At 43.7% G+C, this 23,072-nt stretch overlaps 1 protein-coding gene across 1 annotated transcript in view; it reads right to left on the bottom strand.

The window, feature by feature from the left end:
• Nucleotides 1-23,072, bottom strand: part of RIC1 (RIC1 homolog, RAB6A GEF complex partner 1) — a 236,308-nt gene that overhangs the window by 90,461 nt on the left and 122,775 nt on the right. The window contains exons 4-7 of the mRNA XM_082259802.1: nucleotides 10,616-10,723; nucleotides 10,371-10,513; nucleotides 7,503-7,636; nucleotides 5,363-5,454 (exon numbers count right to left, since the gene is read on the bottom strand). Coding sequence (XP_082115928.1) covers nucleotides 5,363-5,454; nucleotides 7,503-7,636; nucleotides 10,371-10,513; nucleotides 10,616-10,723 — 477 coding nt within the window. The remainder of the gene's footprint in view (nucleotides 1-5,362; nucleotides 5,455-7,502; nucleotides 7,637-10,370; nucleotides 10,514-10,615; nucleotides 10,724-23,072) is intronic.

Raw genomic sequence — 23,072 nt, 5'->3', positions numbered from 1 at the left:
GCTTAAGCCAGCCCCTCCCACCCCATCCCCAGCTCAACGCTCCAGTGAGCGCGGGGGGAGCAGAGCAGAGTGCTGGAGACTGACAGTTTCTGGCTCTCTGCTCACAGAATACTGAGAACTGAGCGATTAGCAGTGTTTAATCACTAAGTTCTCAGTGCAGAGCCGGCGGGGTACAGATGCAGCATTGGACTGGAGTATACATTTTTTTTTCCCTAAATCCCATACTTCTAACATTTAATTTTAGAACAAAAGCTACCAAATGTGGGTCCGTTCCTTAAATGGGTACTTTGGACCACATCCTATTTCTAGACTTACACGCCCTACAAAAAAGTAAATTAACTAGGCAGCCCAGGGCAATGATGATGTGAAAACTATATGAACCTATAGCAACTGGAAACCATTCATCAGTTAACTCCAAAAAGCAGAAATCGAAAAGGCTGCTAGGAGTTACCACCCTCTGGAAGTATATGAACTACTTCAATATCGGGCCAACTCTGAAACTTCTCACATACATGTAAAAATCATCATTTTCTTGCTAGAAAATTACTTAGAACCCCAAACACATTATACTTTTTATGTCACATGGTATTTATTGCAGAGGTTTTTCAAATGCAAATGTTTGGCTCTATAGCCACTCAAATAACTGCTACATTACAGGGAATTTGGATAGCAGGATGATGCATATAGCTGTAAGCATCATCCCAATATCACCACTTAAATGCCAGGACGTCATATGATGTCCACTCAGGGTGAAGTGGTTAAACCAAATTTAATCAGAACAGCTACTGGAGAATTCGCTGGTTGTCTGATGGTTGCTATGGCAATGCTACTACAACAAAGAGAATATCAAAATGCTTCACATAGTGTCAAGTTATTGGTATTATTTTAGCTTCCAACCCCTATTGTAAACTTTTATGGGCAGCCAAGCTAGTATACAAATACAGATGAGCATAAAGAGTAACTCCACTTTTGTTGAGAAAAAAAAATCTCCGAAGTCGGGACCGGAACAATCACCCCTTAAGGTAACAAGTCTTGTATTGTCCCAAAGAGGCCCTGTAAGCGATCTGGGGACAAGTGCAGGTTAGAAGGGAAGAACTTTTTCGGAGGATAAGACCAAATTCGATCTTGTAACCTGACCGAATAACTTCCCGTCCTGTACCAGGGAGGTCCATGAATCCAGTGAAGACTTCCCCTCACCCCAGATAAGGGTGAGGGCGCCTCTTCATGCAGAGGCAGCGTTGTCCGCAGGTCTGCAAGAGCCCGCTTGTGGCATGCCAGACCAGGTCCTCTTTGAACCTCCGGTGGAGGCCCTGACTTTATATCCCTTGTGTTGAGACCTTGAGGGACGAAAAACACCTCATGAGCCGAGGAGAATGGCCCATGTCTATGACAGGCTCCTTGCCCTAGGTAGCCAACGAAAGAAGGGTACGTGTCCTCCCTGTGAGACCCTTAATGATGTCATCCAAGGAAGCTCCAAACAGGCGATCCCCTACAAGGGGAAGATCAGATAAGGCCTTCTTAGAAGTCTGGTCCGCAGGCCACCATTTCAGCCAGATAATACTCTGAAGGACCACTGCTGATACAGACAGCCTAGAAATCAAGGGAGTCGCATCCAAAGAAGCATCACATATAAACTGTAGCACCTGGATCAACCAATCCGCCAGCTCTGCAAGACAGGGGAAAGCCGTTTCCCCTCCAGGTCCTGGTGTAAAAGTTTAGCCCGTTCGTTGAGAGTTTGTGACACCAGGGCAATAGTAAATACTGGCCTAGGTGCTGAACCAGCCACAGCGAACATATGGGGGGCCAGAGCCTCCGCCCTCCTATCAGCTGGAGCTGTAAAGGCCAGGGACTCCTCAACCGGACTGAAGGTAGCTTTATTCAACCTGGAAACCGACGAGTCCGCTACAGGTGGAACCATCCACCTTTTAAGCAGTTAATCCTCATAAGGATACCGCAAGGCAAAAAAACGCTTAGGAACCACTGCGTTTGACAACCCCACTGTTTTGGGACAATGTTGTAAAAGTAAGCGGAAAGGGAAAACACCCTCGCCGCTTTAGAGGGCCTGTGGGTGCCGAAAGGAACTGATGCCTCTGACGCAGCATCAGCCGCAACCTCCATTGTTAAAATTTCAAGCACTGACACAAACAGTGCATCCACCAGTGCCTTTTCATGCGCGGCTAGAGGATAAGAGGAACTATCCCCGCTATCTGAGGGTGTGTGGACACAGACCCAGCAGGATGACTCGCGTTGGCTGAAACAATTTCAGGATCTGATGCAACAATCAGGGGAGGGCCGCCGAGGGAACGCTGACTGTGGGCCCACCAATGGACCACCTACTGGACTCCGCAAAAAGGAGACAAGGGGGTCGCCCTCCAAGCCCCTCCATGGATGCCCGCATAATAGGAAATAGCCCCCTTTAAAAAAGGCCCGCTGTGATACGGACGTGCAGGCAGGTTACCCTGATGGACCCGAAGCATTAAAAAGGGGCAGGTGCCCCACACAATAATGGCGGCAAAGCTGTCATAAAAAAAAAACCCGCAGAGTTACCCCTTCCAAAGGACGCGCCAAGCTAACCGCATGGCCTAACAGGCCGCGGCCTAAATTTTCATGGAGGCCCAGCCGCAAGTGCACGGATCCCAGTCCGCAAGATGCCCAAAGGAAGAGTGAGGGATTCAGCCAAACTCACTGGGGCCGCCCCCCCCCCCCCCAACGGAGGCACCCAACTCGGTCACATGGCCTAGTGGGCCGCAAACCTAAATTTTTGTGGGCGCCTAGCAAAGCCAACCACCCAGGGGCAGCGGAGGGAAGGGCGGATGCCCAACGGGAGGCAACGGCTTCAGCCACCCTCACAGGGGCCGCCCCACATAGCTTTTGACCAGTAGGCCTAAATTTATGGCCGGATCTGGCCGCGTGAGGCGCAGACCCGCGGATGCTAAACCATCTGCTCCTCCAGCCCAACAGCCGCTGCAGAGAGTCCAGAGGACATCCCTGCCCTAGTCACCAACCCCCAGGGTGGCAGGGAACCCTGCTCAACGCCCTATTGCGCACCAGGAAAAACCCAGTCAGCAGCAACTCCAACAAACCCCTCTTTAGAGCATGTGGCAAAAGCCAGCTCATAACTCACCTGGGGGGGGGGGGGGGGGGCGAAAGACCCACAGTGACCATCAAAAGTTTAGAGGGGCTGGGGGGGGGGGGGGGGGGAGGAAGGAGCTGAACCCGGGGGTACCACGTCCAGCAGTAGAGGGGGGGAGAGCTACTTACCATACCAGGAACAGAGTGGGCACCGCTCCGGACAGACCACTGTTCCATTGGCCAGGAGGAACGCTGCGACTCAGGCCGAGGCCAGGTTGAATGCGCCCTCTTGGGACGTTTAACTCGCAGGCCAGCCCTCCGTCCAGTGGTGCTATGTCGCAGGGCCACCTAGCGAGGAGCTAAGGCCTGCGCGCACTCTCGCTAGCCAGACTAGGGGGACCGTCTGGATCTAGATTATCCAGTCCGTCGCCCAGTCTGGCAATTGATTGTAGATTCTCACAGCAACAAAATAAAGATAGGAAAAAATTCCATTTAAAAAGACAAAATCACCAGGACCAGAGATCCCAGCAAGGAACTCAAGTGCCTATAGCTGAGAGTCGGTGTATACCCCCTCGGACTGCCCATAGGTGTAGTCAAGCTTTTTTTTTCTGCCTAGTTTCCTACTCCTGTAGGGGGCAATATAATGGTTAAGAATCAGGAGCTGGGTCAATGTACGAAAGAGAAATGGTAATTTTTAACGAAAAATAGACCTAAATTTTAGTGCATAAAAACATAACATAACACCCATTTTTTGTAAAATATAAAAGATCATGTTGCATGTTTTTTCACTTATTTATAATACTATCACAAGGAGTGAACAAAATCCCCTGTGATAGCTTTCGGCAGTGATGGGTACTCTTTATGGAGATATCATGGGTCTATTAAACACTTGATATCTCCCCTGCCTTTCAAAGCATGTGATCAAACACAGATCTTGTCTGATCAGATGTAACAGCCAGGAAAAGAAAGCTCTGAAACTGGAAGTGACAAACTCCTTGCCCATTACTGCTTTATTCATCAGAGAGGAGATCAGGGAATTGATGTTTCTCTATGTCCTTTGTGGGCAGCTGACCTGATTGTTTACAGCAGTCCCGGGTTCCCCATGTAGCGGGAGAGCCAAGGAACTGTGGCGGGCGGAGCCAGGAGGGGGCTCCACAGTGCCGTAAAAGGAAATGGGGACCTGTAAAGTTGCCCAGATAATTTTTACATGAAAGCTCATCGTTGGTTGTAAAAAAAAATTATACCAGGGTCATAGCCGCATCCATGATCCTGGTATAACCACTTGTCATCTACAATGTTCATATTCTTTCAATAGGCAGCAAGTGATTAAAGTTTCTCTGTAAGAGCCGGTTCACACTGAGGTGATCCGACTTCGAGGGGCGACTTCGGCGCGACTTGCAGGGACTTCACATAATGGAAGTCTATGCAAGTCGCTCCCAGGTCGCCCCAAAGTAGTACAGGACCCTTTTTCTAAGTCGGAGCGACTTGTGTCGCTCCTATTAGAACGGGTCCAGTACTACTCAATGGCGAGCGACCGACCGCGACTTGTCAACAAGTCGCGCTAGTCTGAATGGGGTCTTACCATCCAAAAAAGAAAAAAGCAGCTCTCTGCAACAGAACACTTTACTTTACCTCTATGGTTGACATGGATTTCAATCTTCACTCACGTCAACAGCTAGAGCAGTCAAAAAATATCCAGTATCAGATATACTTTTGGGTGTGTCAGAGGCTTTGTCCGCACTGTGCTTAGTGGTTCATACCACAGAACCAGTGAACATGGGCATCCATCATGCCTAGAACTGATAGATGCTGTAGCTATTGGAGAGTGAAAGTTGGAGTCTTCTTTTGCAGGGAGGTTCTTTTTCAATTTTTTTCTAATGCTGACAAAGAGTTTTTTTTATTTTTTAATAAAGGCAAAAGCAGAAGATGTCTGTGGATAGCTCCCTGGAGCAGTCCCTTTGTGAACACTATAATATAACCTATACACCTACAGCTGGGTTAGGAAAACATGCCTACTAGAAAATGAATAGATACTGACTTACACTGCTGCTGCAGTAACGCATAGTTTTCTATCTACACTATGATTACAGCAAACAGTGATATCCTTAATAGGGGTGATAACAAGAAAAAATTTGCACTTAGCATGGTTGGAATACCTTAGAACTTGCTCATAATTTATGTTTAAAATCTGTGATTGATTCAATTACAAAACGAACAAGGATTAATTTGGAAACTGAAGACAAACTAATTCCATCCTTGTAGAATATAACTTGCCTAAAATATAACTTACCTAGCACATCCAAATGCCATCAATCTATATTTATTATTAACTGCCACACATGTTCCATCAACAACATCTGGTGCCCAAACTCCATGGATTTGCTGTAAAGACAAACAACTGTTACACATTATTTGTTAAATTACAATATTTGATCCTGTGTTACCAGGAAAACCTAAAACAAATGGTATTTTTGCAACTTTACATTATATTCTCAATCAGATAAAACAATCTAGCAAAAAAAGAAATTAGAGCAACATGTTTTAAAGAGTAGACCTAAGACTGTTTACCTATTCAGATGGTGCGAAAGATAGGAAGACGATAAGAACCTAGAGGGAGTATTCCTGCAAACTGTCTTTGGGTCTGGTACTTGAGAAGAACCCCTCAAAAAATAGCTAAGAGAGGGGATGATCGCTGTAGGTCCTCTGTTAAGGCAGGATCCTGGAAAACAGGATCACATTGGTTGCACAAGTTCCAGTTCCAGGTAGCTGGAGTCTGACAGGCAGACGAAGCAGCGATTGCTGGCTGCAGAGCTGGACCAGCCAGCCTGAAGAAAGCTCTTAAGAGTGTCTAAAATTTACTATGGACAGGATCCTTAAAGGCAGAAATACCATTTGGTGATATAGTAAGATGCCTATTTAAAGCATAAGACAGTTGGATCTACTATTCGCACTGTCCATTTCGTAGTAAACTCCGTTTCTATAGGATAGAGTTTTAAACATTTTAGACATAAATTGTCCCTTTTGTTCCATTCTGAACAGAACAAGCAATTTTAGACTTTGCAGGCTTCTTTTTACCCAAAGAAGTTAAACAAGACAGAAAGGTGTTAAATCGGAATAGCACAAAGGCCCTTGGGAATAGCTGGGAAAAGCAGCACCCCATCAGTAGATTGATCATGTTAGGCTTTAGTATAGATCTTCCTAGGTCCTTTCTAAAACCTCCTCCAGGTCCTCCTGTATCCTTCTTGTGCTTGCCTCTTTAAGGGTGGGCATTGTAGGATCCAACACTAAAGGAAAGGACTAGATTAGGTGAGGAGTCTGGTGGATCTTTGCTCTGGACAGAACTGGCTGTATTAAAGCTGTTCACTGTCCAAGTAAGGCCATGGATGCAGAAAATTTCTCTTTAGTCAGATAGGCAACTTGCTGCATGCTGACATTTGCAGCTCCAAATGCAGGGACCGAGGTGATAAGGTATTCCTGCTCCAGTATTAGGGAAGCCTCAGCACTCTGAGGTGGAGTGTCACTTGAGACTGTCGCAAAGCAACCATTAGCCAAGCTTTTGCCATGGCTCCCTTGTGCTTGGATTTCACCATTTGCTACAAGTGTGAATATATCCCCGTGGAGTACTCCCAAAGCAGGGTGCTGAATACTGATGGTTGCAGACTGTCCTGTACCAAAAGTCCTTGTGGAAAGATGGCAGGAGGACTCCAGTCTTTCACCAGAGCCTAAGCTCTAAGTGGTTACATTTTAAAGCCAAAATGAAAGTTTACACAGAATGTGAAATACATTTTAAACATAACCTTGGCTATTACAGGAACAGTCAAATACAGGTTAACCCTGTCTTACTTGCCCATGCTGCTGGTCCTTGTAAAGAGTCTAGGTCTCGCCCATCACAGTGGGCATACCCTTCAAGGGTTATTATCTGGGTTCCATAGAAATGGACAATGGCCCTAGACCTGTATAGCACTCTTGCAGCTGACTAGAACACATTGTACTAGGTGCCAAGGGGAGCGCTTGTGTAGGATCCACTGCCCAAAAAAAAAAAAAAAAAAATGACAGACCATCCCCACAGGATAAAGTTCGGGCACAATTTCTATGGTTTTATCAACGTTCCACCAATCAGGATGCACTGTTTCTATTGTAAACTATTGAAAATTCCAAACATAACATAATAATAAGGTAATAAAGTTTGGAGCCATTTCTCCACAAGGGAGAAGAGGTCCATCACCTTAGTACACTAGCAAAATCTGGGGATTCACAGAGTAAGGCAAGGTTATAGGGGAGGAGCCCCAGGGGACGTGTTATTAAGACCTGTATCAAAAGCATTTGAAGCGGTTAGTGCATGGAAAGCAATACAGAACCCCATTTTAAGTCAAAAGAAAATGTTGACAAAATCCAAAAGGAATGAACATTTTTGGTAGCTGGGATCTTACATCAGCACTGAGACGGCTTGAAACTGGGGTAATAAAGCCAACACGACCATCATTGAACACAACCGCAAACCCATCAAGAGTGACACAATATTCCATCTCCCGAATGTGTACATCTCCAATATCCAAAAATGAACCTACAGGAAAAGAACAAGAGACACAGACCTCATCAATTGTGTGACCATTTCAAGGCACAGGACTAAACTATCTGAAACCTTACATAACTTGACATTTTGGCAGGACTGTAAACTTGAGATTTCGGAGCATTAAAATTGCACTCTTATTTTATAACAAAAGGCATAATGTGTAAAGCGCTATATAAATCTTCTATAATAATAATAATGTAATGCCTACATGCAAAGTGCATTAACCAATGTCAGTGAGGCTACAGAAAAGCAACATCTCCATTGGCTGCTGGCAGAAAGGATAAAGGTAAACAACAGTTTTCCTTCAATGGTTTCCATCAATGGCCTTTTTGGAGAGATTTGAGTAATGGAAAATCTCCCCTACAGGGGCTGGTACAGTAGTAAAAACATAAGTCTCCAACCACTGCATATTTTATTCAAAAATAAAAAAAACAAAGTACTGCATGGATTTCCACTTTAAAGACACTTGAATTGATTTCTAAAGGAGGATCCACACTAGCTTTCTTCAGATCAAAGAAAGACAAGGAGCTTAAAAAGTTTCAAAACATCTGACTGCAAAGGTTTGCAGGCATAGGATTGTAACAGCATACCACTATTCACAAATTCAAGGAGCTATCCATCCTGAAAATCCACCTAATGTTAACTTTGTGGATCCAAAAAAATGTAAACTGAAAATTACACCAAACTAAAAGGCACTTCCATTTGCCTGCAAGCCAGCTTTTCTCTCTATATAGTGTCCAACAGAAAAGACAGACAACTTATATGGCTCTGGCTTCATATCAGCCATCAAGCTTCTGTACAGATGCCTATAGGTGCCTATCAAGTGGGTTGCGGGGAGAACACACAGTGATTATTGCTAGGGGCTACAGCTGCTGGCAATAGTAGCATGAAAAATCTGACAGGCTGGTTGTACCCAAGTTGAACAATCATACATGGTTTGAATCTCGGTCAGTCCCTGCCTGACTGGTCAAAATTCGAACAGTCTCTATGGTTGGCTTTAGATTAAGACAAAAAGGTTAATTAGGCATTTATTTTTTTAAATTTAAACCTTGCCGATACACACAAAAGATGTAGTATTGCTTAAACCTCAATATTAAACTTTCAGTTTAAATAGGTAAATACATTCCAGATGCATAACAATAAAACATGTGCAAAATCTTAGGCCCCTTTCACACATGCGGAACATTCGTTCCATCAGTTCAGTCATGTTTTAAAAAAAAAAAACGGATGAAGTTTACATTCGTTTTTTATCAGTTTACATCGGTTTTTTTACATCCACTACCAATGCAAAAACAGACTGTTTGTCCGTTTACATCAGATTTTTGCTCGTTCCAATTTTTTGTTTAAAAAAAAACAGATGTCGACAGATGTGGATGTAAACAGATGTAAATAGGATGATCATTCGTTTTTCATAGAGATGCATTGATGTCCGTTTTTCATCTGTCAAAGTTTGGATGTCCATATGTGTGAAATGGGCCTTACAGTTTATTTTCTGTAGAAAAGCAGCAACAGCCTGAGCAGAAAAGCCTGCCAACATGCTTCAGAGGAAGACTGTGAAAACAGTGGTTAGAGTTTGAGCTCAAGCTTTCCATTTAGCAAAGTTCATGTTGCCTTCTAAATGGAGAGCTCCGTTTTGGATTCAGCAGGGATTGGTTGGACCTCTGCAGAAAGACTACCATTTCCACACAGAGTGCAACTGTCGTTCTTTACAGCATGCTGTCAATTTTTTCCACTAAGGCTAGGCTCACATCTATGTGGGGGTAGAACTGCATTTAGATCGCACACTTTCCTGCAAAAATGCTCTGCTGTTAGCAGACGTGTAGGAGTGCCAATTAAGGGATTGTAAAAGGCAAAACGTTTTGTTATCTCCATGCATGAAGATAAAAAGCCTACTGTGTACAGCAGCCCCCCTAACACTTACCTGAGGTCCCTCTCTGTCCAGCAATGTCCACGAGTGTTTTAGCCGTCCGATATTCTCCCTCCTGATTGGCTGAGACACAGCAGCGGCTCCATTGGCTGCCACTGCTATCAAAGTCAGCTAGCCAATCAGGGGAGAGAGGGTCGGGGCTCAGTGTCTGAATGGACACAGGGACTCCGCTCGGGTGCCCCATAGCAATCTGCTTGCTGTGGGGGTACTGAACAGGAGGGAGGGGCCAGGAGCACAGAAGAAGGACCCAAGAAAAGGAGTTGGGCTGCTCTGTGCAAAACCAACTGCACAGAGGTGGCAAGTATAACATGTTTGGCATTTTTATAGGAAAAAAAAATCACTTTAATTCTTAAAGACACCCCCAAGATCAGAAAACTGTAGCACACGGAGAGACCACAATAGTGTGAACATAGCCTTAGGTTGCTTTCAAAATAAAACAAACTGTAGGACTCTTGCACATCTTTTGTATTGCACCTGGAACGTATTTAGCCGATTTAAACAAAGTGCAGTTGGACTTTAAATAAAAATTTGAACTATAATAAATATAATAAAACTAAAAAAAAAAAAATGAAGGTCAACAGCTAGACACAAACATTTGCAATATCTGTTATTTATTTATACCACTAACTTTTTCAAATTTAACGTAAAGCACAAACGTCTGCTGGCGATTACAGCATAAGAACACCAACAACATTTTAAAATAAACCTGCATGTTTTGCATGCTGGGTGTATATTGATAGATAGAACAATGATAATTATGATCTCTCAAAGAACACCTCATGCATGAAAAAAAAGTACCTCTGGACGGCTGAAAGTCAACTGAAAATGGAATTGTTGCAAGGTTGATGGCCTTCCTGCCATTTGTCATGCCTTCCCAGTGAATAAGGTGAAGCAGGCAATCCTCTGTAGCCACCAATAGGTCTTCCATCATGGACTGTATACTACAAAATAGAACACTGAATGTAAGAGTGACTACACACAAAGTAATCAATTTTCATAAGGGAACCAGCAGATAACAGTTATTCAGGAAAAAATTATTATACCTTGTTATTGGAGCCTGCAAATCCAGAATTTTTTTGGTCTCCAAATTTAATGCTGGTGCACATTGTTCTTCCTTATAGTGTGGTATCGTCTTCACATGAGAGCTTCCTCTACAGAAGAAGACAAATGAAAAAAACTCTAAATAACAGCAGTATATTGAAATATACTGAATACATTTTAAAAAGTGTCCTTTCATGCGTGATTTTTAAAGTGCACCTATCATTTTGTTGGCATTGAAATGACATGGAGACCTACATGGAGAAAACACTGCCCCAGGATCCCCTTAGTATTGGCCACATTTATGATCTCTGCTGAAGGGGAGAACTAACCAACTTAAACTTTGAACCACCCTCTAAAAAGGTCAGATGTGCTCAGGGCTTCAATGACTGGAGCATGAAACGTCTACTCCAGCAAATAAAAGCATTGCAACCAATTGCATTTCAAGTGTCTCTAAACCCACATCATAAAAACTAATCAATAAAAGCTTTTACATGCTGTTCATACAGTCACTTTGTGTCACTAGGAGATTAATTTTCTGTATTCTGCAAAAAAACCTGGTTGATTTTGCTGCTCTCCATCTCCACCTTCTGTTCAGGTCACCAATTCAGCAAGGGATTTTGCAGCTGTGGTGGCAACTCTGCACATGCTCAGTTTTCAGTGAGTTTCTATGCTGAGCATTTCCTCTCCATCAAATCCGAGCAGCCCATGTGACTACAGTATAGTAGCATTGCACCGATATCGGTGCCTATACTAAGCATGTGTACAAATGTTCCGATACTAAAACCGATACCTTTAAGTCTGGGTTCACATATGTGTGGGGCAGGTTTCAGTGCGAGTCGTAACTGACTCTTTTTACAATTACACTGTGACCGGGCTGCACATAATGTTTAATAGGTATTAGATTAAAGTGGTAGTAAACCACAAAAAAGAAAAACAATAAAAACTTCTCCCTGCAAGAGCATAATGTGCTAGTATGCATCGCATATTAGCACATTATGAAAGACTTAAGGAACACAAAGCCCTCTAGCAGAGCGCTGTCACAGCTCCCCCCAGGGGCTTCCATCTTCACCCAGTCTTCCATTTGAGTTTGCGGGCTGTAGTTGTTCGACTGGCTGAGCCGCCATAAAGCCACTCCTGCATATGCACTCAGGAGTCATGGCCGCAGCACGGCATGCCATCCATTCAGAGCATAGAGGGCATGCACCAGTGATGTCTCCAGCGCTGCTTAAGTGATGCACGTTTAGGAGATAATTACTGCACCTACAGGTAAGACCCATTATAGGCTTACCTGTAGGCATAAATCATTAAAAGTCCTTTACTACCACTTCAATATATTAGCTCATTTAATGTGTTACATGACACTAAAAATAGGCATCGGCGAGTACTTAAAAATTACTGGTACTCTTCTTAACCACTTCTGGACAGGAAGGATTTACCCACTTAATGACCAGGCCATTTTTTGCGATACAGCACTGTTAGTTTAAATGACAATTGCATGGTACTGCTACACTGTACCCTAATAAAATGTATGTCCTTCCCCCCCCCCCCCACAAATAGGGCTTTCTTTTTATGGTATTTGATCACCTGTGCAATTTTTATTTTTTGTGCTATAAACAAAAAAAGAGCGACAATTCTGAAAAAAAATATAATATTTTTTTACTTTCTGCTATATAACATTCCCCAAACAAAAAAAAAAAAGTAAAAATTATTTTTTTCTATCATTTTAAGCCAATTTGTATTCTGCTACATATTTTTGGTAAAAAAAAAATCCCAATATGCGCATATTGATTGGTTTGCGCAAACGTTATCGTGTCTACAAACTAGGGGAAAGATTAATGTCATTTTTATTTATTTATTTATTTTTAACTAGTAATGGCGGCGATCAGCGATTTTTAGCGGGACTGCGACATTGTGGCGGAAAGATCGGACACCTAACATTTTTTACACTTTTGGGGGGACCAGTGACATTACTACAGTAATCAGTGCTAAAAATATGCACTGTTATTGTACTGACACTGGCAGGGAAGGGGTTAACACCAGGGGCAATCAAAGAGTTAAATGTGTCCCTAGGGGGTGCTTTTTAACTGTGGGGGGGGGGGGTGGGCTTGCTACATGAACACAGAGACCTGTATTCATCTGTATAACTGTATTAATAACTGACAGAACAGCAGTCAGGGTGGCGCTCTTGGTGACGCGCGCTGTGGCGTGGAGGAGACGTGGCGGACATCTTTTTGGTTGTCTAACGAGGAACGCCGAGGAACACCGAGAGGAGGTCCATTTGCATAGATTTGCGATGCGAGATCATCTTTTTAATATTGTAAGTGCAATTTTAATATATGTGGGAATAAACTTCTAGCAGTCTGCGCTATGTGAGTGTCCCTGCTTTTCTGTTCCATATCACACCATTTGTTGAGCTTGCCATCCGGGACCAGCGAGTGGGAGTTCCTGTTCCAACACATGTTTTTTGGGCTTATGTGATCTCTGTCATGGGGATCATCATTATTTGGTAAGCAGTGGTGAGATTGGAGTGCTTTTGGTGGCGGTTCTCCGGTTCTGAGGCTATTTCATCTGTCTTCAGTGTGGAATTATACCATAAGGACTGCCTTGTGCTCATTCATTCAGACTAACTATGTAACTGCATCTGATTAGATGCAGTCACATTTTGGCCAACAATTTTTGTCAAAGTTTGTCAGCCATTTCCGCGGGAATAGGAAAAAAAAGTTGAGCCATGTATGACCAAGGCTTTAGAGCCGGTTCACACTAAGGCGGCACGACTTCGGGGGGTGACCTGTGAAGTGCACCGCGACTTCGGCGCGAATTGCAGGGACTTCACATAATGGAAGTCTATGCAAGTCGCTCTGAGGTCGCCCCAAAGTAGTACAGGACCCTTTTTCTAAGTCGGAGCGACTTGTGTCGCTCCTATTAGAACGGGTCCTGTACTACTCAATGGACCGCAACTTGTCAGGCTGACAAGTCGCGGCAGTGTGAATGGGCTCTTACACACTCACTGTGCCCTGTTCCCTACTCATACAGCAACTGTACACCTCATATGTTTAGCAAGGGTACTTGCTGTGTGATCTCATCCTGAGATTTGAATGGTTGATCCTGAGCAGAAATGATTAAAATACAGTCCATTAATTGTTATGTGCCTATCCAGTCCGTCGCCCAGTAGTTAATTGTAGTTCTCACAGGAACAGAAAATAAAAAAGGAGAAAAAATTCAGTTTTAAAAAGGAAAAACTGCTAGGACCAGAGATCCCAGCAAGGAACTAGGTCCTTACTCCTGACTAGGCAGAAAAAAAAAAACTGAGTGCTTATAGCAGGAAGTTGGAGTATATCCCCAAGGACTGCCCCATAGGTGTGGTAAAGCTTTTTCCTGCCTAGCGTCCTACTCCTGTAGGGGGCAGCATATCCCAATGGTCAAAAAGATTCTGGAGCTGTGTCCGTCAATGAACGAAAGAGAAGTCTGCATTTTTGGTCAGTAATTTACGCCTCATGCGCACAAATAAGCCCGATTGCGCACAAATTTGCGCACATTTCCATTTACATATTGTGCTGAACAAAAAACGCGAAAAACGTTTCTGCGCACTATACATACAAAAAAAAAAAAAAAAGGTCTGAAAAAGTAGATGCTCAAACAGGAGTATTGTGTGCAAGAGGCTTTAAAGGGAAATCCCACCGAACATCACAATGTTTCCAATTCAAAAGTCCCAAAGCTTCCACTCTGAAATCTGTGTAATGAAAAATAAATGTAAGAAAACATAAAACTACACACCAGAGATCAATTTGCTATTGTTTCTGCACGCCCACCAGCTGTTGTGAGGTGTTAAAGCTCATACACAGACTAACAGTTCTAATTATCTGTGTGATATTATCCCGATTGTTGATTTATTTATTTTTTGTAACAGAAAACTTCTTAAAATAAGGAGAAAAAAGCCTGTGCAGACAAAACTATTTAAAAAAAAAAAAAAAGCAGTGGGTCTGTGTCAGAGGAAGTCATAGAAGGCCTCATTCAGATGGGTGCCGACACCAACACTCCAGAAATGAGTGCCTCGTTTATGCAGCTTTCGCAGCCAGTGCATGCAGCCCATGCATAGACACACATGAACATAGCCGCTTGTCCCAATTTGATAGCCATGTGGGTGCCTGGCCCCGAACACAATGTTTGCATTTAGGCTGCTTTCCCACAGGGCTATCAAAGTGGGATGAGAAGCGGTGTCTCTGCATGTTTTTGCATCCCTATAGACATGAATGGGCTTGACCATGCACAGAGCAACTGGTGGCTGAAGCTGCATAAACAAGGTACTCATTCACAGACTACAGGTGTCAACGCCCTTCTGAATGAGGCCTTCAAAGATACATTTTGCAGTTTTCATCTTTGAAGGGATTGTAAAGGAAAAAGGTTTAATACAAAAATAACAAACCTGTTATACTCACCTACTCTGTGCAGTGGTTTTGCACAGGGCAGCCCAAATTCGCCTCTGCTCGGGTCCCCTGATGGCTTTCTGGGCTCCTCCCCCTTGCCGAGTGCCCCCATAGCAAGCCAAATACTGTGGGGTCACTCATGCATGCTCACTCCCAGGCCAGCTCTCTGCATCCATACGACAAAGAGCATGGCTCAGCCCTCCTGCCTCACTGGCTATGATTGACAGCAGCAGGAGCCAATGGCAAACCTTTTAGTAAATATAAACTGCTACATACCTTTTCTCATCAGCAGTATATAGCAGTCTTGTGACTTCTATCAGTTCCTGGTAAAGCTTGTAGGAGGAGTATTAATACTGCACTGAGCTGTACCATCAGGATCCAGGACCCCTGACCCTCTGTCTGGACAGTGCTGATTGGCCCTATGCTGATCACATGCACTCTCCCAAGAAAAAGAAAACTCTCTAGCAATACACAAACTAAGCATGTGCAGCCTGACTCCAAAGGCTCTGTTCTATCAGGAAATGTTCTGGAGTCAGTGGAAGAGGAGGAGGATCTGTGCATACAGGATCAAGCAATCTTTTTGCACAATGCAGGTGATTAACCCCTTAGCTTCCACAGTGAGTTTAACAAGCATGCTTTACAGCACAGAAAGACTGATTTTACTGTTGTGGGTTTAGTAACACCTTAAGAGGAAATTAGACAGCAAAACTTAAAAACATGCTTTAAAAGTTTTCATTATATTCAGAGAGAACAAAAGGAACTGCCTTTACCCCTGTTCACACTAGTGTGTTTTCTCCTGCATTTGCTGTCGCACTCCACAACAATGGAGGTTAGATTATTCTCTACGGTAGACAGTTGCTTTGTGTTTTATAACAAGGTGCAGGCGCTTCTTTTGGTACAGTGCAGCACATTTTTTGACACCTAGACTTTCATGCACCAAAAATAAATGTAACATGCAGGCAAAACTTATATCCATGCATTTTTAGTGCAGTTTTAGCAGAATTGAGTATAAAATCTAGTCTCCTTCTGCAAAAAAAAAAAAAACATGATGAAAAACGCTTCAAAAATGCACCAAAAACAAGTAATATCCCACTACAAAAACGCACTGAAAAGCACATCATCATGCGGCAGCACTAGTGTAACTGTAACCCTTGACTATCAAACCTACACACCTTTGAAAAAAAAATTGTACGTTTAAATGTTCAATGACCCTCTCAATACCGAATACTTGGAAAGAAGCCCTTACACCACTCAGTCCACAAGAAAGCAGCTATGGCTGCAATACTTTGCTCCTCTACAGCAGTGTTCCCCAACCCCCGGGCCACGGACCGGTACCGGTCCGTGGATCAAACGGTACCGGGCCGCCCGAGGAACTTTAAATTATTTTACTGTGGCGGCCGGGGTACAGTGCGCCCCGAGCCCACCCATTGTGTGACAATAGCAAATGAAAATTTGCTATTGTCACACGGATCCTCCTCCTGGCCAATCAGGGAGCGGGTCCTCCCGCTTCTTGATTGGCCCAAAGGCAAACCCAATGCCTTTGGCCGAGGAGGAGGCGGAAGAACTGAGGACTCGAGGAGACCCGGGGACTGAAGAGAAGCTGCCGTGAAGTGAGGTAAGTGCACTGGTCTCGCGGGGGCACGCTGGGGCCACTCTGCATTGATTGGGGGCACGCTGTGGCACTCTGCATTGATGCCACAGAAAAATTATCAAACGTTGACCGGTCCGCGGCGATAAAAAGGTTGGGGAGCACTGCTCTACAGTACTATCCCTGCAGTAATTCCTTTCCACCACTAGGTGTCAGTCATATGGGTTGAATATCACCAAGCATCCTGGAAGACTCCGGACATTCTATGAGTGCAATGGGTGATGGAACCACAGGGCTTTATTTACTAAAATTGGACAGTGTAATGTCAGGCTCACGACTGCATAGAAACCAATCCGCTTCCAGGTTTTATTGCTAAAACCTAACTGATAACGCTGAGGTTAGAAGCTGATTGGTTTCTATGCAGAAGTGAGCCTGACACTGCACTCTCCAACTTTAGTAAAAAAAAAAAAAACCCCACAGTCTCCCGTATTCACAAACAATGATGCAGAGAGCAGAGCACATGTCATCACATCAGCACTACTTTCTCCACCATCCACTGCAGAAGATCTGAAGCGTAGAGGACCCTGCATTTCACATGACCAACCTGAAGACTAAAAAAAGGTAAGTATGAAAAAGGTTAATTTCAGCTCGGGTGAATCGCTCTCCTAGCAATTTTGTTGCTAGGAAAAAATAAATTACTTTCAATGAAAGGCCTTTGTTGCTGAAATTCTAAGTGATTTGGAGCTCAGCTGACTTTTTGCAGCATTCGGAGTTAGTATCAGAATTGCCAGCGCCAGTAGTTCCTTATGTTATTCAAAGCAGCTGCTGCTGATCATGGCACCCCAGTGATTTGTAGGTGCATAGATAAGCAATGTAAAAGGCTACAACAGCTAGCTTCAAATCACCAGGGAAAAGCAGAGATATTTGTAGCTGCTACAACACCGCTAGTATGGCACAGTCCTTGATGGCCATCCTTACTCTTCATGCATGGATGTTATAAAAACGCCAGTAGCTTTAGCTGCAGAATGCCACGTTAGTTTGGCTGCCTTTCGCAACGTTTTTGCATTAGCATTTGCGTTTCTTAGCAAAACTATACTCCAACAAAAGCTTATGGCTCAAAAACGCTCATAAATGCAGAATAGCTGCATTTTTTCAGTGTTTTACAGTTAGAGCATTTTTTTACAGATAAAAAAAATCTCTTCTTCATACCCACTAGTTCTAGGGTGTTTTTCCAGCCAGAAAACGCCCCTGCAAAAAACTGCTGATAACAGCCTGTGTGTGCACAGACACATGCAGGGGAGTTTACTGGCTGCAGACAAAAATGCCTGAAGCCAAAAACAGCAGCTATTAACCACTTAAGTCCCGGAAGATTTTACCCCCTTCCTGACCAGGGGGTTTTTTGCGATTTTTTACTGCGTGACTTTAACGGACAATTGCGCGGTCGTGCGGCGCTGTACCTAAACGAATTTGACGTCTTTTTTTCCCACAAACAGAGCTTTCTTTTGGTGGTATTTGATTACCTGTGCGATTTTTACTTTTTGTGCTATAAACAAAAAAAGAGCGTAAATTATGCAAAAACAATATTTCTCACATTTTTTTATATGATAATCCCCAAAAAAAAAAGTAAAAATCAAAATTTTTTAAAATTTTTGGCCAATTTGTTTTCTGCTACATATGTTTGGTAAAAAAAAAAAAAAAAAAAAAAAAAAAAAAAAAAAAAAAAAAAAAAAAAAATCGCAAAAAGCGTATTTTGATTGGTTTGCGCAAAAGTTTTTGCGTTTACTAATGAAGGGAAAGATTTCTGTCATTTTTGGTGTTTTTTTTTTAACGCGTAATGGCGGCGATCTGCGATTTTTTTTGCGGTACTGCGACATTGCGGCGGACAGATCGGACCCTTGACTGACATTTTTGACACTTTTGGGGTTACCAGTGACATTACTGCAGTAATCAGTGCTATACATATGCACTGTTACTGCAAACTGACACTGGTAGTGAAGGGGTTAACTTTATTTGAGAGGGAGGGGTAGTGTGTGTCCCTAGGGGCGGGATTCTTACTATGATTGGCTGTGGCTTGAAGTGTAGGAACAGTGATCAACGGTCCTACATAGTAGAACCATATGATCACTGTTTCTACACAGGGGAGAATGACAGGCGGCTTGTTTACATCAGCCGCCGGACTTTCTCCCTCTGCACCGACGATTGGCGAGTGACCGGCGGACCGCCGGTCACACGCACGGACTTGCTGGGCGGGAACGCGCCTCCGCAGGTGCGCGCTCACCCGCTATTGGCTCCCAAGCAAGTGACAGGCTAGTGACGTATATATACGTCACTTTGCCTGGCCGGGGCTGACTGCCGACGTATATCGTCGTGCGGCGGTCGGCAACCGGTTAAAATGTCCAGTGTGCATGAGGCCTAAAACAAAAAAAGTTATGTTAACATGGTGGCAAATATACATATTTGATAGATACTATGTGGCTGCACAGTTATGACAATTTAAGCCCAAATACTCATAATTCCCAAATGATTTGCAAGCATCTCGGGTCTCACTATTTTTTTTTTCCACCAAACACAATTAGGGACATTTATAATCACTGCTGTGATGTTGCAACCATGCCAATGTGTAAAAATCACTCCGAGATCCTATTTTTTGTGGTTGAATGTTATACAAAGCTTCCCGTTTTCAAATGTCTTGTGTAAAATCTGTAATGGTCTGCCTGTTTTCACACATTTGTTGCAAGTGTTCTGTACTAGATGGCTGCAGAATTAACAGCAATCGGTTGTAAAAACAAGGAAAAAATGTGGACCGTTTTTAAACCTGCACAATCGGAAAATGACTTCCTAAATAAATTTATGAGAGCAGTTATTTTGGTATATTGTCACAAGCTGGTAAATCTGCCATACCTTTGTTTAGGATAGGGTGACACTAATGCATTGCTGGATACACTGAAACATGTATATTCACATCAGTCCCTGCCCTCAAGGAGCTTACAATGTAAGGTCCTTAACTGACATTCATACACATACTAGAGCCAATTTAGACAGGAGCCAATTAACCTACCAGCATGTCTTTGGAGTATGGGAGGAAACCCACACAGGCTTGGGAAGAACATGCAAACATTGTACAGGTAGTGCCATGGGTTGGATTTGAACTGACAGCCCTAGTGCTGCTAGGGGTAGTCACTGATGAACTTATATATCTGGCACTCTGTTTCTCCTTCTATCAGCATGCTCCTTGTAAGCACAGAAACACAGTTGAACAACGGACTGGCTCTTTGTGTTGCTTTCCCTCCCCCAGTCTGAATTCTGCTTTACAGGCACTGTAAAGACTGACACCAGCTCAAAATTAGGTACTTATCCTACTTGTATAAAAAAAAAAAAAAAAAAGAAAAAACATTTGACAATGTATTAATAAATACAAAAGGTGCATTCATTTAGGCTGCATTCACATGTCAGCGTATTGATCGCGGGCAGAATCGCCGCGATTCCGCCCGCAATCCGGAAATCATTGCAAATCACGGGACGAGTGTGCGTTGCCCGTGATTTGCAATAGCACCCCAAACGCTGTGCCTGCCGAATCGCGGTAACATCACGCAAAAAAAATTGCGGGACGCATTACGCTCCAAAGAAGCTCTTGTACTTTTTTGGGCATAATGTGTCCCACGATTTTTTTTTTTGTGCGATGTTACCGCGATTCGGCAGGTGGAAATCGCGGCAACATCGCACAGCGTTTGGGGTGCTATTGCAAATCACGGGCAACGCACAGGCGTCCCGCGATTTGCAATGATTTCCGGATCGCGGGCGGAATCGCAGCGATTCTGCCCGCGATCAATACGCTGACATGTGAATGCAGCCTTAGGTTGGTTTGGATCTGCTTGGAGTAAAATGCCTGCACATTGAAACTATCATTTGATACATCCCGAGCAACAGAAAAGTCCAGCATGCCAGCTAATGGCACCATAAATATACTAAATTCCTTATTTTAGCTGTTTTAGGCCTCATGCACACAGGACGTTTAAAAAACATCAGCGCTGCTGCCGGGAAAAAGCAGCTGTAAAAAAAGTGCTTTTATCCGCGTGTTTGACTAGCGTTTATAGGTGTTTATGTGCGCTTTTTGGCGTTCGGGTTTTTGGCCATTTTTACAGTAAAAACACTCCCTTTTTATGCTGTAAACCATCACTGCGCAACCTGTCACAGAATTTCAGTTTTGGGTTTTCTTATATTCTAAATGTATTATACTCAAAGTTGAAGTTTCATTCCATTAGATAATACATTCAAAACGTGACTTGTAAGCAGGAATTTAAACTATTCATTGCTGGCTTTGACTATTTGTAAAAAAAAAAAAAAAAAAAAACACCATGAAAACATTTTCCGAGTTCGCCCTTTTTTTTTGTAAATGGACACATGACAAAATAGTTCCCACGTTGTCTTTTTTCCAGTTTGAATTGCTGTGACCTTTAAACAACAAATAATGCGTTGCCAGCAGAGGCGAGGAGAAATGCTCACCCTGCACTGCCACATCAGCAACAGCTGTGCTCACTTCCACTTATCTCAACTGCACCAACAGCAGCTCCAAGGTCTAGTACAATCCAGACTGTATTTACATTCTCTACACTACCAAGAAGGGGAACTTTCTATAGAAAAACATGCAGATTTTGTTTTAAAATGGCCTGTTAAAACTGCTGCAAATGTTTTAGTATATATAAGCTTGAGATTGACTGTCTGTTAACCAGAATCTTCTAATTTGGGGCACCCATCTTGATGTAATGAAAAAAAAACAAAAAAAATCATGTTTCTAAAGTTATCTAAACCCAAGAAAAAAAATTAAAATTTTGCATCTTACCAGACTTGACATTTGGTGGCTGTGTTTGTTTTCATTTTTCAGACTAAGAACACTTTTAGCAAGTACAGAAAATATCAGTCAGGCATTCTCTGATTGGATGGGGTGGGGGCTGTGATGTCATGATCTCTATGTCATCCAATCAGAGAACGCATTGCATTTTGATTAAAAATGCTGGCACTCAGTTACTGATAATTCAACAAAAATGTATTTTCCCCTAGAATCCAGTCATAACAGGCCTGTGTAGTGAAGTTAAACAATCTTCCTTATTTTCCAAAAATAATTCACACACACCCACTATTTAAAGCGGTAGTATCCCGCTTTTTGACACTTTTACCTACAGGTAAGCCTATAATAAGGCTTACCTGTAGGTACAAATAATATCTCCTAAACCGGCATGGTTTAGGAGATATTTACAGTGCATGCAGCCGCTCGCGCGAGCGGCGCATGCGCTCTGAAGGTCCGGGGGGACCTTCAATTAATTTGCCGGGAGCTTGCCGGAAAAATCACTCCCGCGCGCATGCGCGGGAGTGACGTCATCGCGGCTCCGGCCAATCATCGCGCCGGAGCCGTCTCTTCTGGCCAGTCACCGCGCCGGAGCCGCCGAACCCGGAAGAGACGGTGAGGGATCATGGCAGTGCCCGCAGCGATGTCCAGGGGTCTGTGTCGGGGCTTCGTTCTAAAGGTAAGTTACACATAATGGGCTAGTATGCATGCATACTAGCCCATTATGCCTTTGTCTTGCAGGTTTTTTTTTTTTATTTTATTTACTAGGGTTTACAACCGCTTTAAAGTGGTTCTAGGCCCCTTTTACACAGGGGTGTCCGTCGGCGGACTCCGTTTTTCTGATGGCAGCTCTGTCTCCGCGCTGTGTGCGGAGACAGAGCTGTCAGGTCCCTGCTGTTCTCTATGGGGGAATCGGATGAGAACGGACCGTCTTTCCGTTCTCATCCGATCCCATCCGCTGGATGAATGGAAAATAGGGTTTCCATTCGTCGAGATTTGATGGATCGGATGTCAGCAGACATGTCTCCATAGAGATGCCTCCATAGAGATGCCTCCATAGAGATGCATGGGGCATCCATTCAGATCCGCCAAAAAAATGGACAGGCGGATCTGAAAAGTCCCGCCTGTGTGAAAGGGGCCTAAAGGTTTTTAGAACCTTCATGCATTCTCTGCATTAGAAACCATTCACACTTGCGTGACTACAAAGTCACAAAATTTCCAGTGCGACTTTATTTCAACTTCACACTCTTTGAACCCAAGTTACACTAAAATCTGCATCAAAGTTAGTGCAGGCAGGTTTTCAAAATCGGCTTTAAGTCATGTTGCCATTGAAAAGAATGGGCTCTCTCCCTCTTCATGGAGCAGACTGATCGCAGCAGAAGCCATTGGCTCCTGCTGCTGTGAATAAAACCCTATGGCAAGGAAACAGGGGGCAGGGCCAAGCCCCTCTGAGTCTATAAATGCAGGCAGAGGGGGCTCAGGCTCAAGCCTGCACGTGTCTCTTATATAAAGTGGCTTCCTATGGCAAGCACTCGCCGAAGAGGAAGAGCCAAGAGCGCAAGTGGGGGACCCCAGAAGAGGAGGATCGGGGCTGCTCTTACACA

This window comes from Pelophylax lessonae, assembly GCF_965119305.1.
Source record: "Pelophylax lessonae genome assembly, chromosome: 1".
In the NCBI taxonomy this organism is placed as follows: Eukaryota; Metazoa; Chordata; class Amphibia; order Anura; family Ranidae; genus Pelophylax; species Pelophylax lessonae.
The sequence above is the reverse complement of the archived record's forward strand: the minus strand, read 5'-3'. Positions and strand labels throughout refer to the sequence as shown.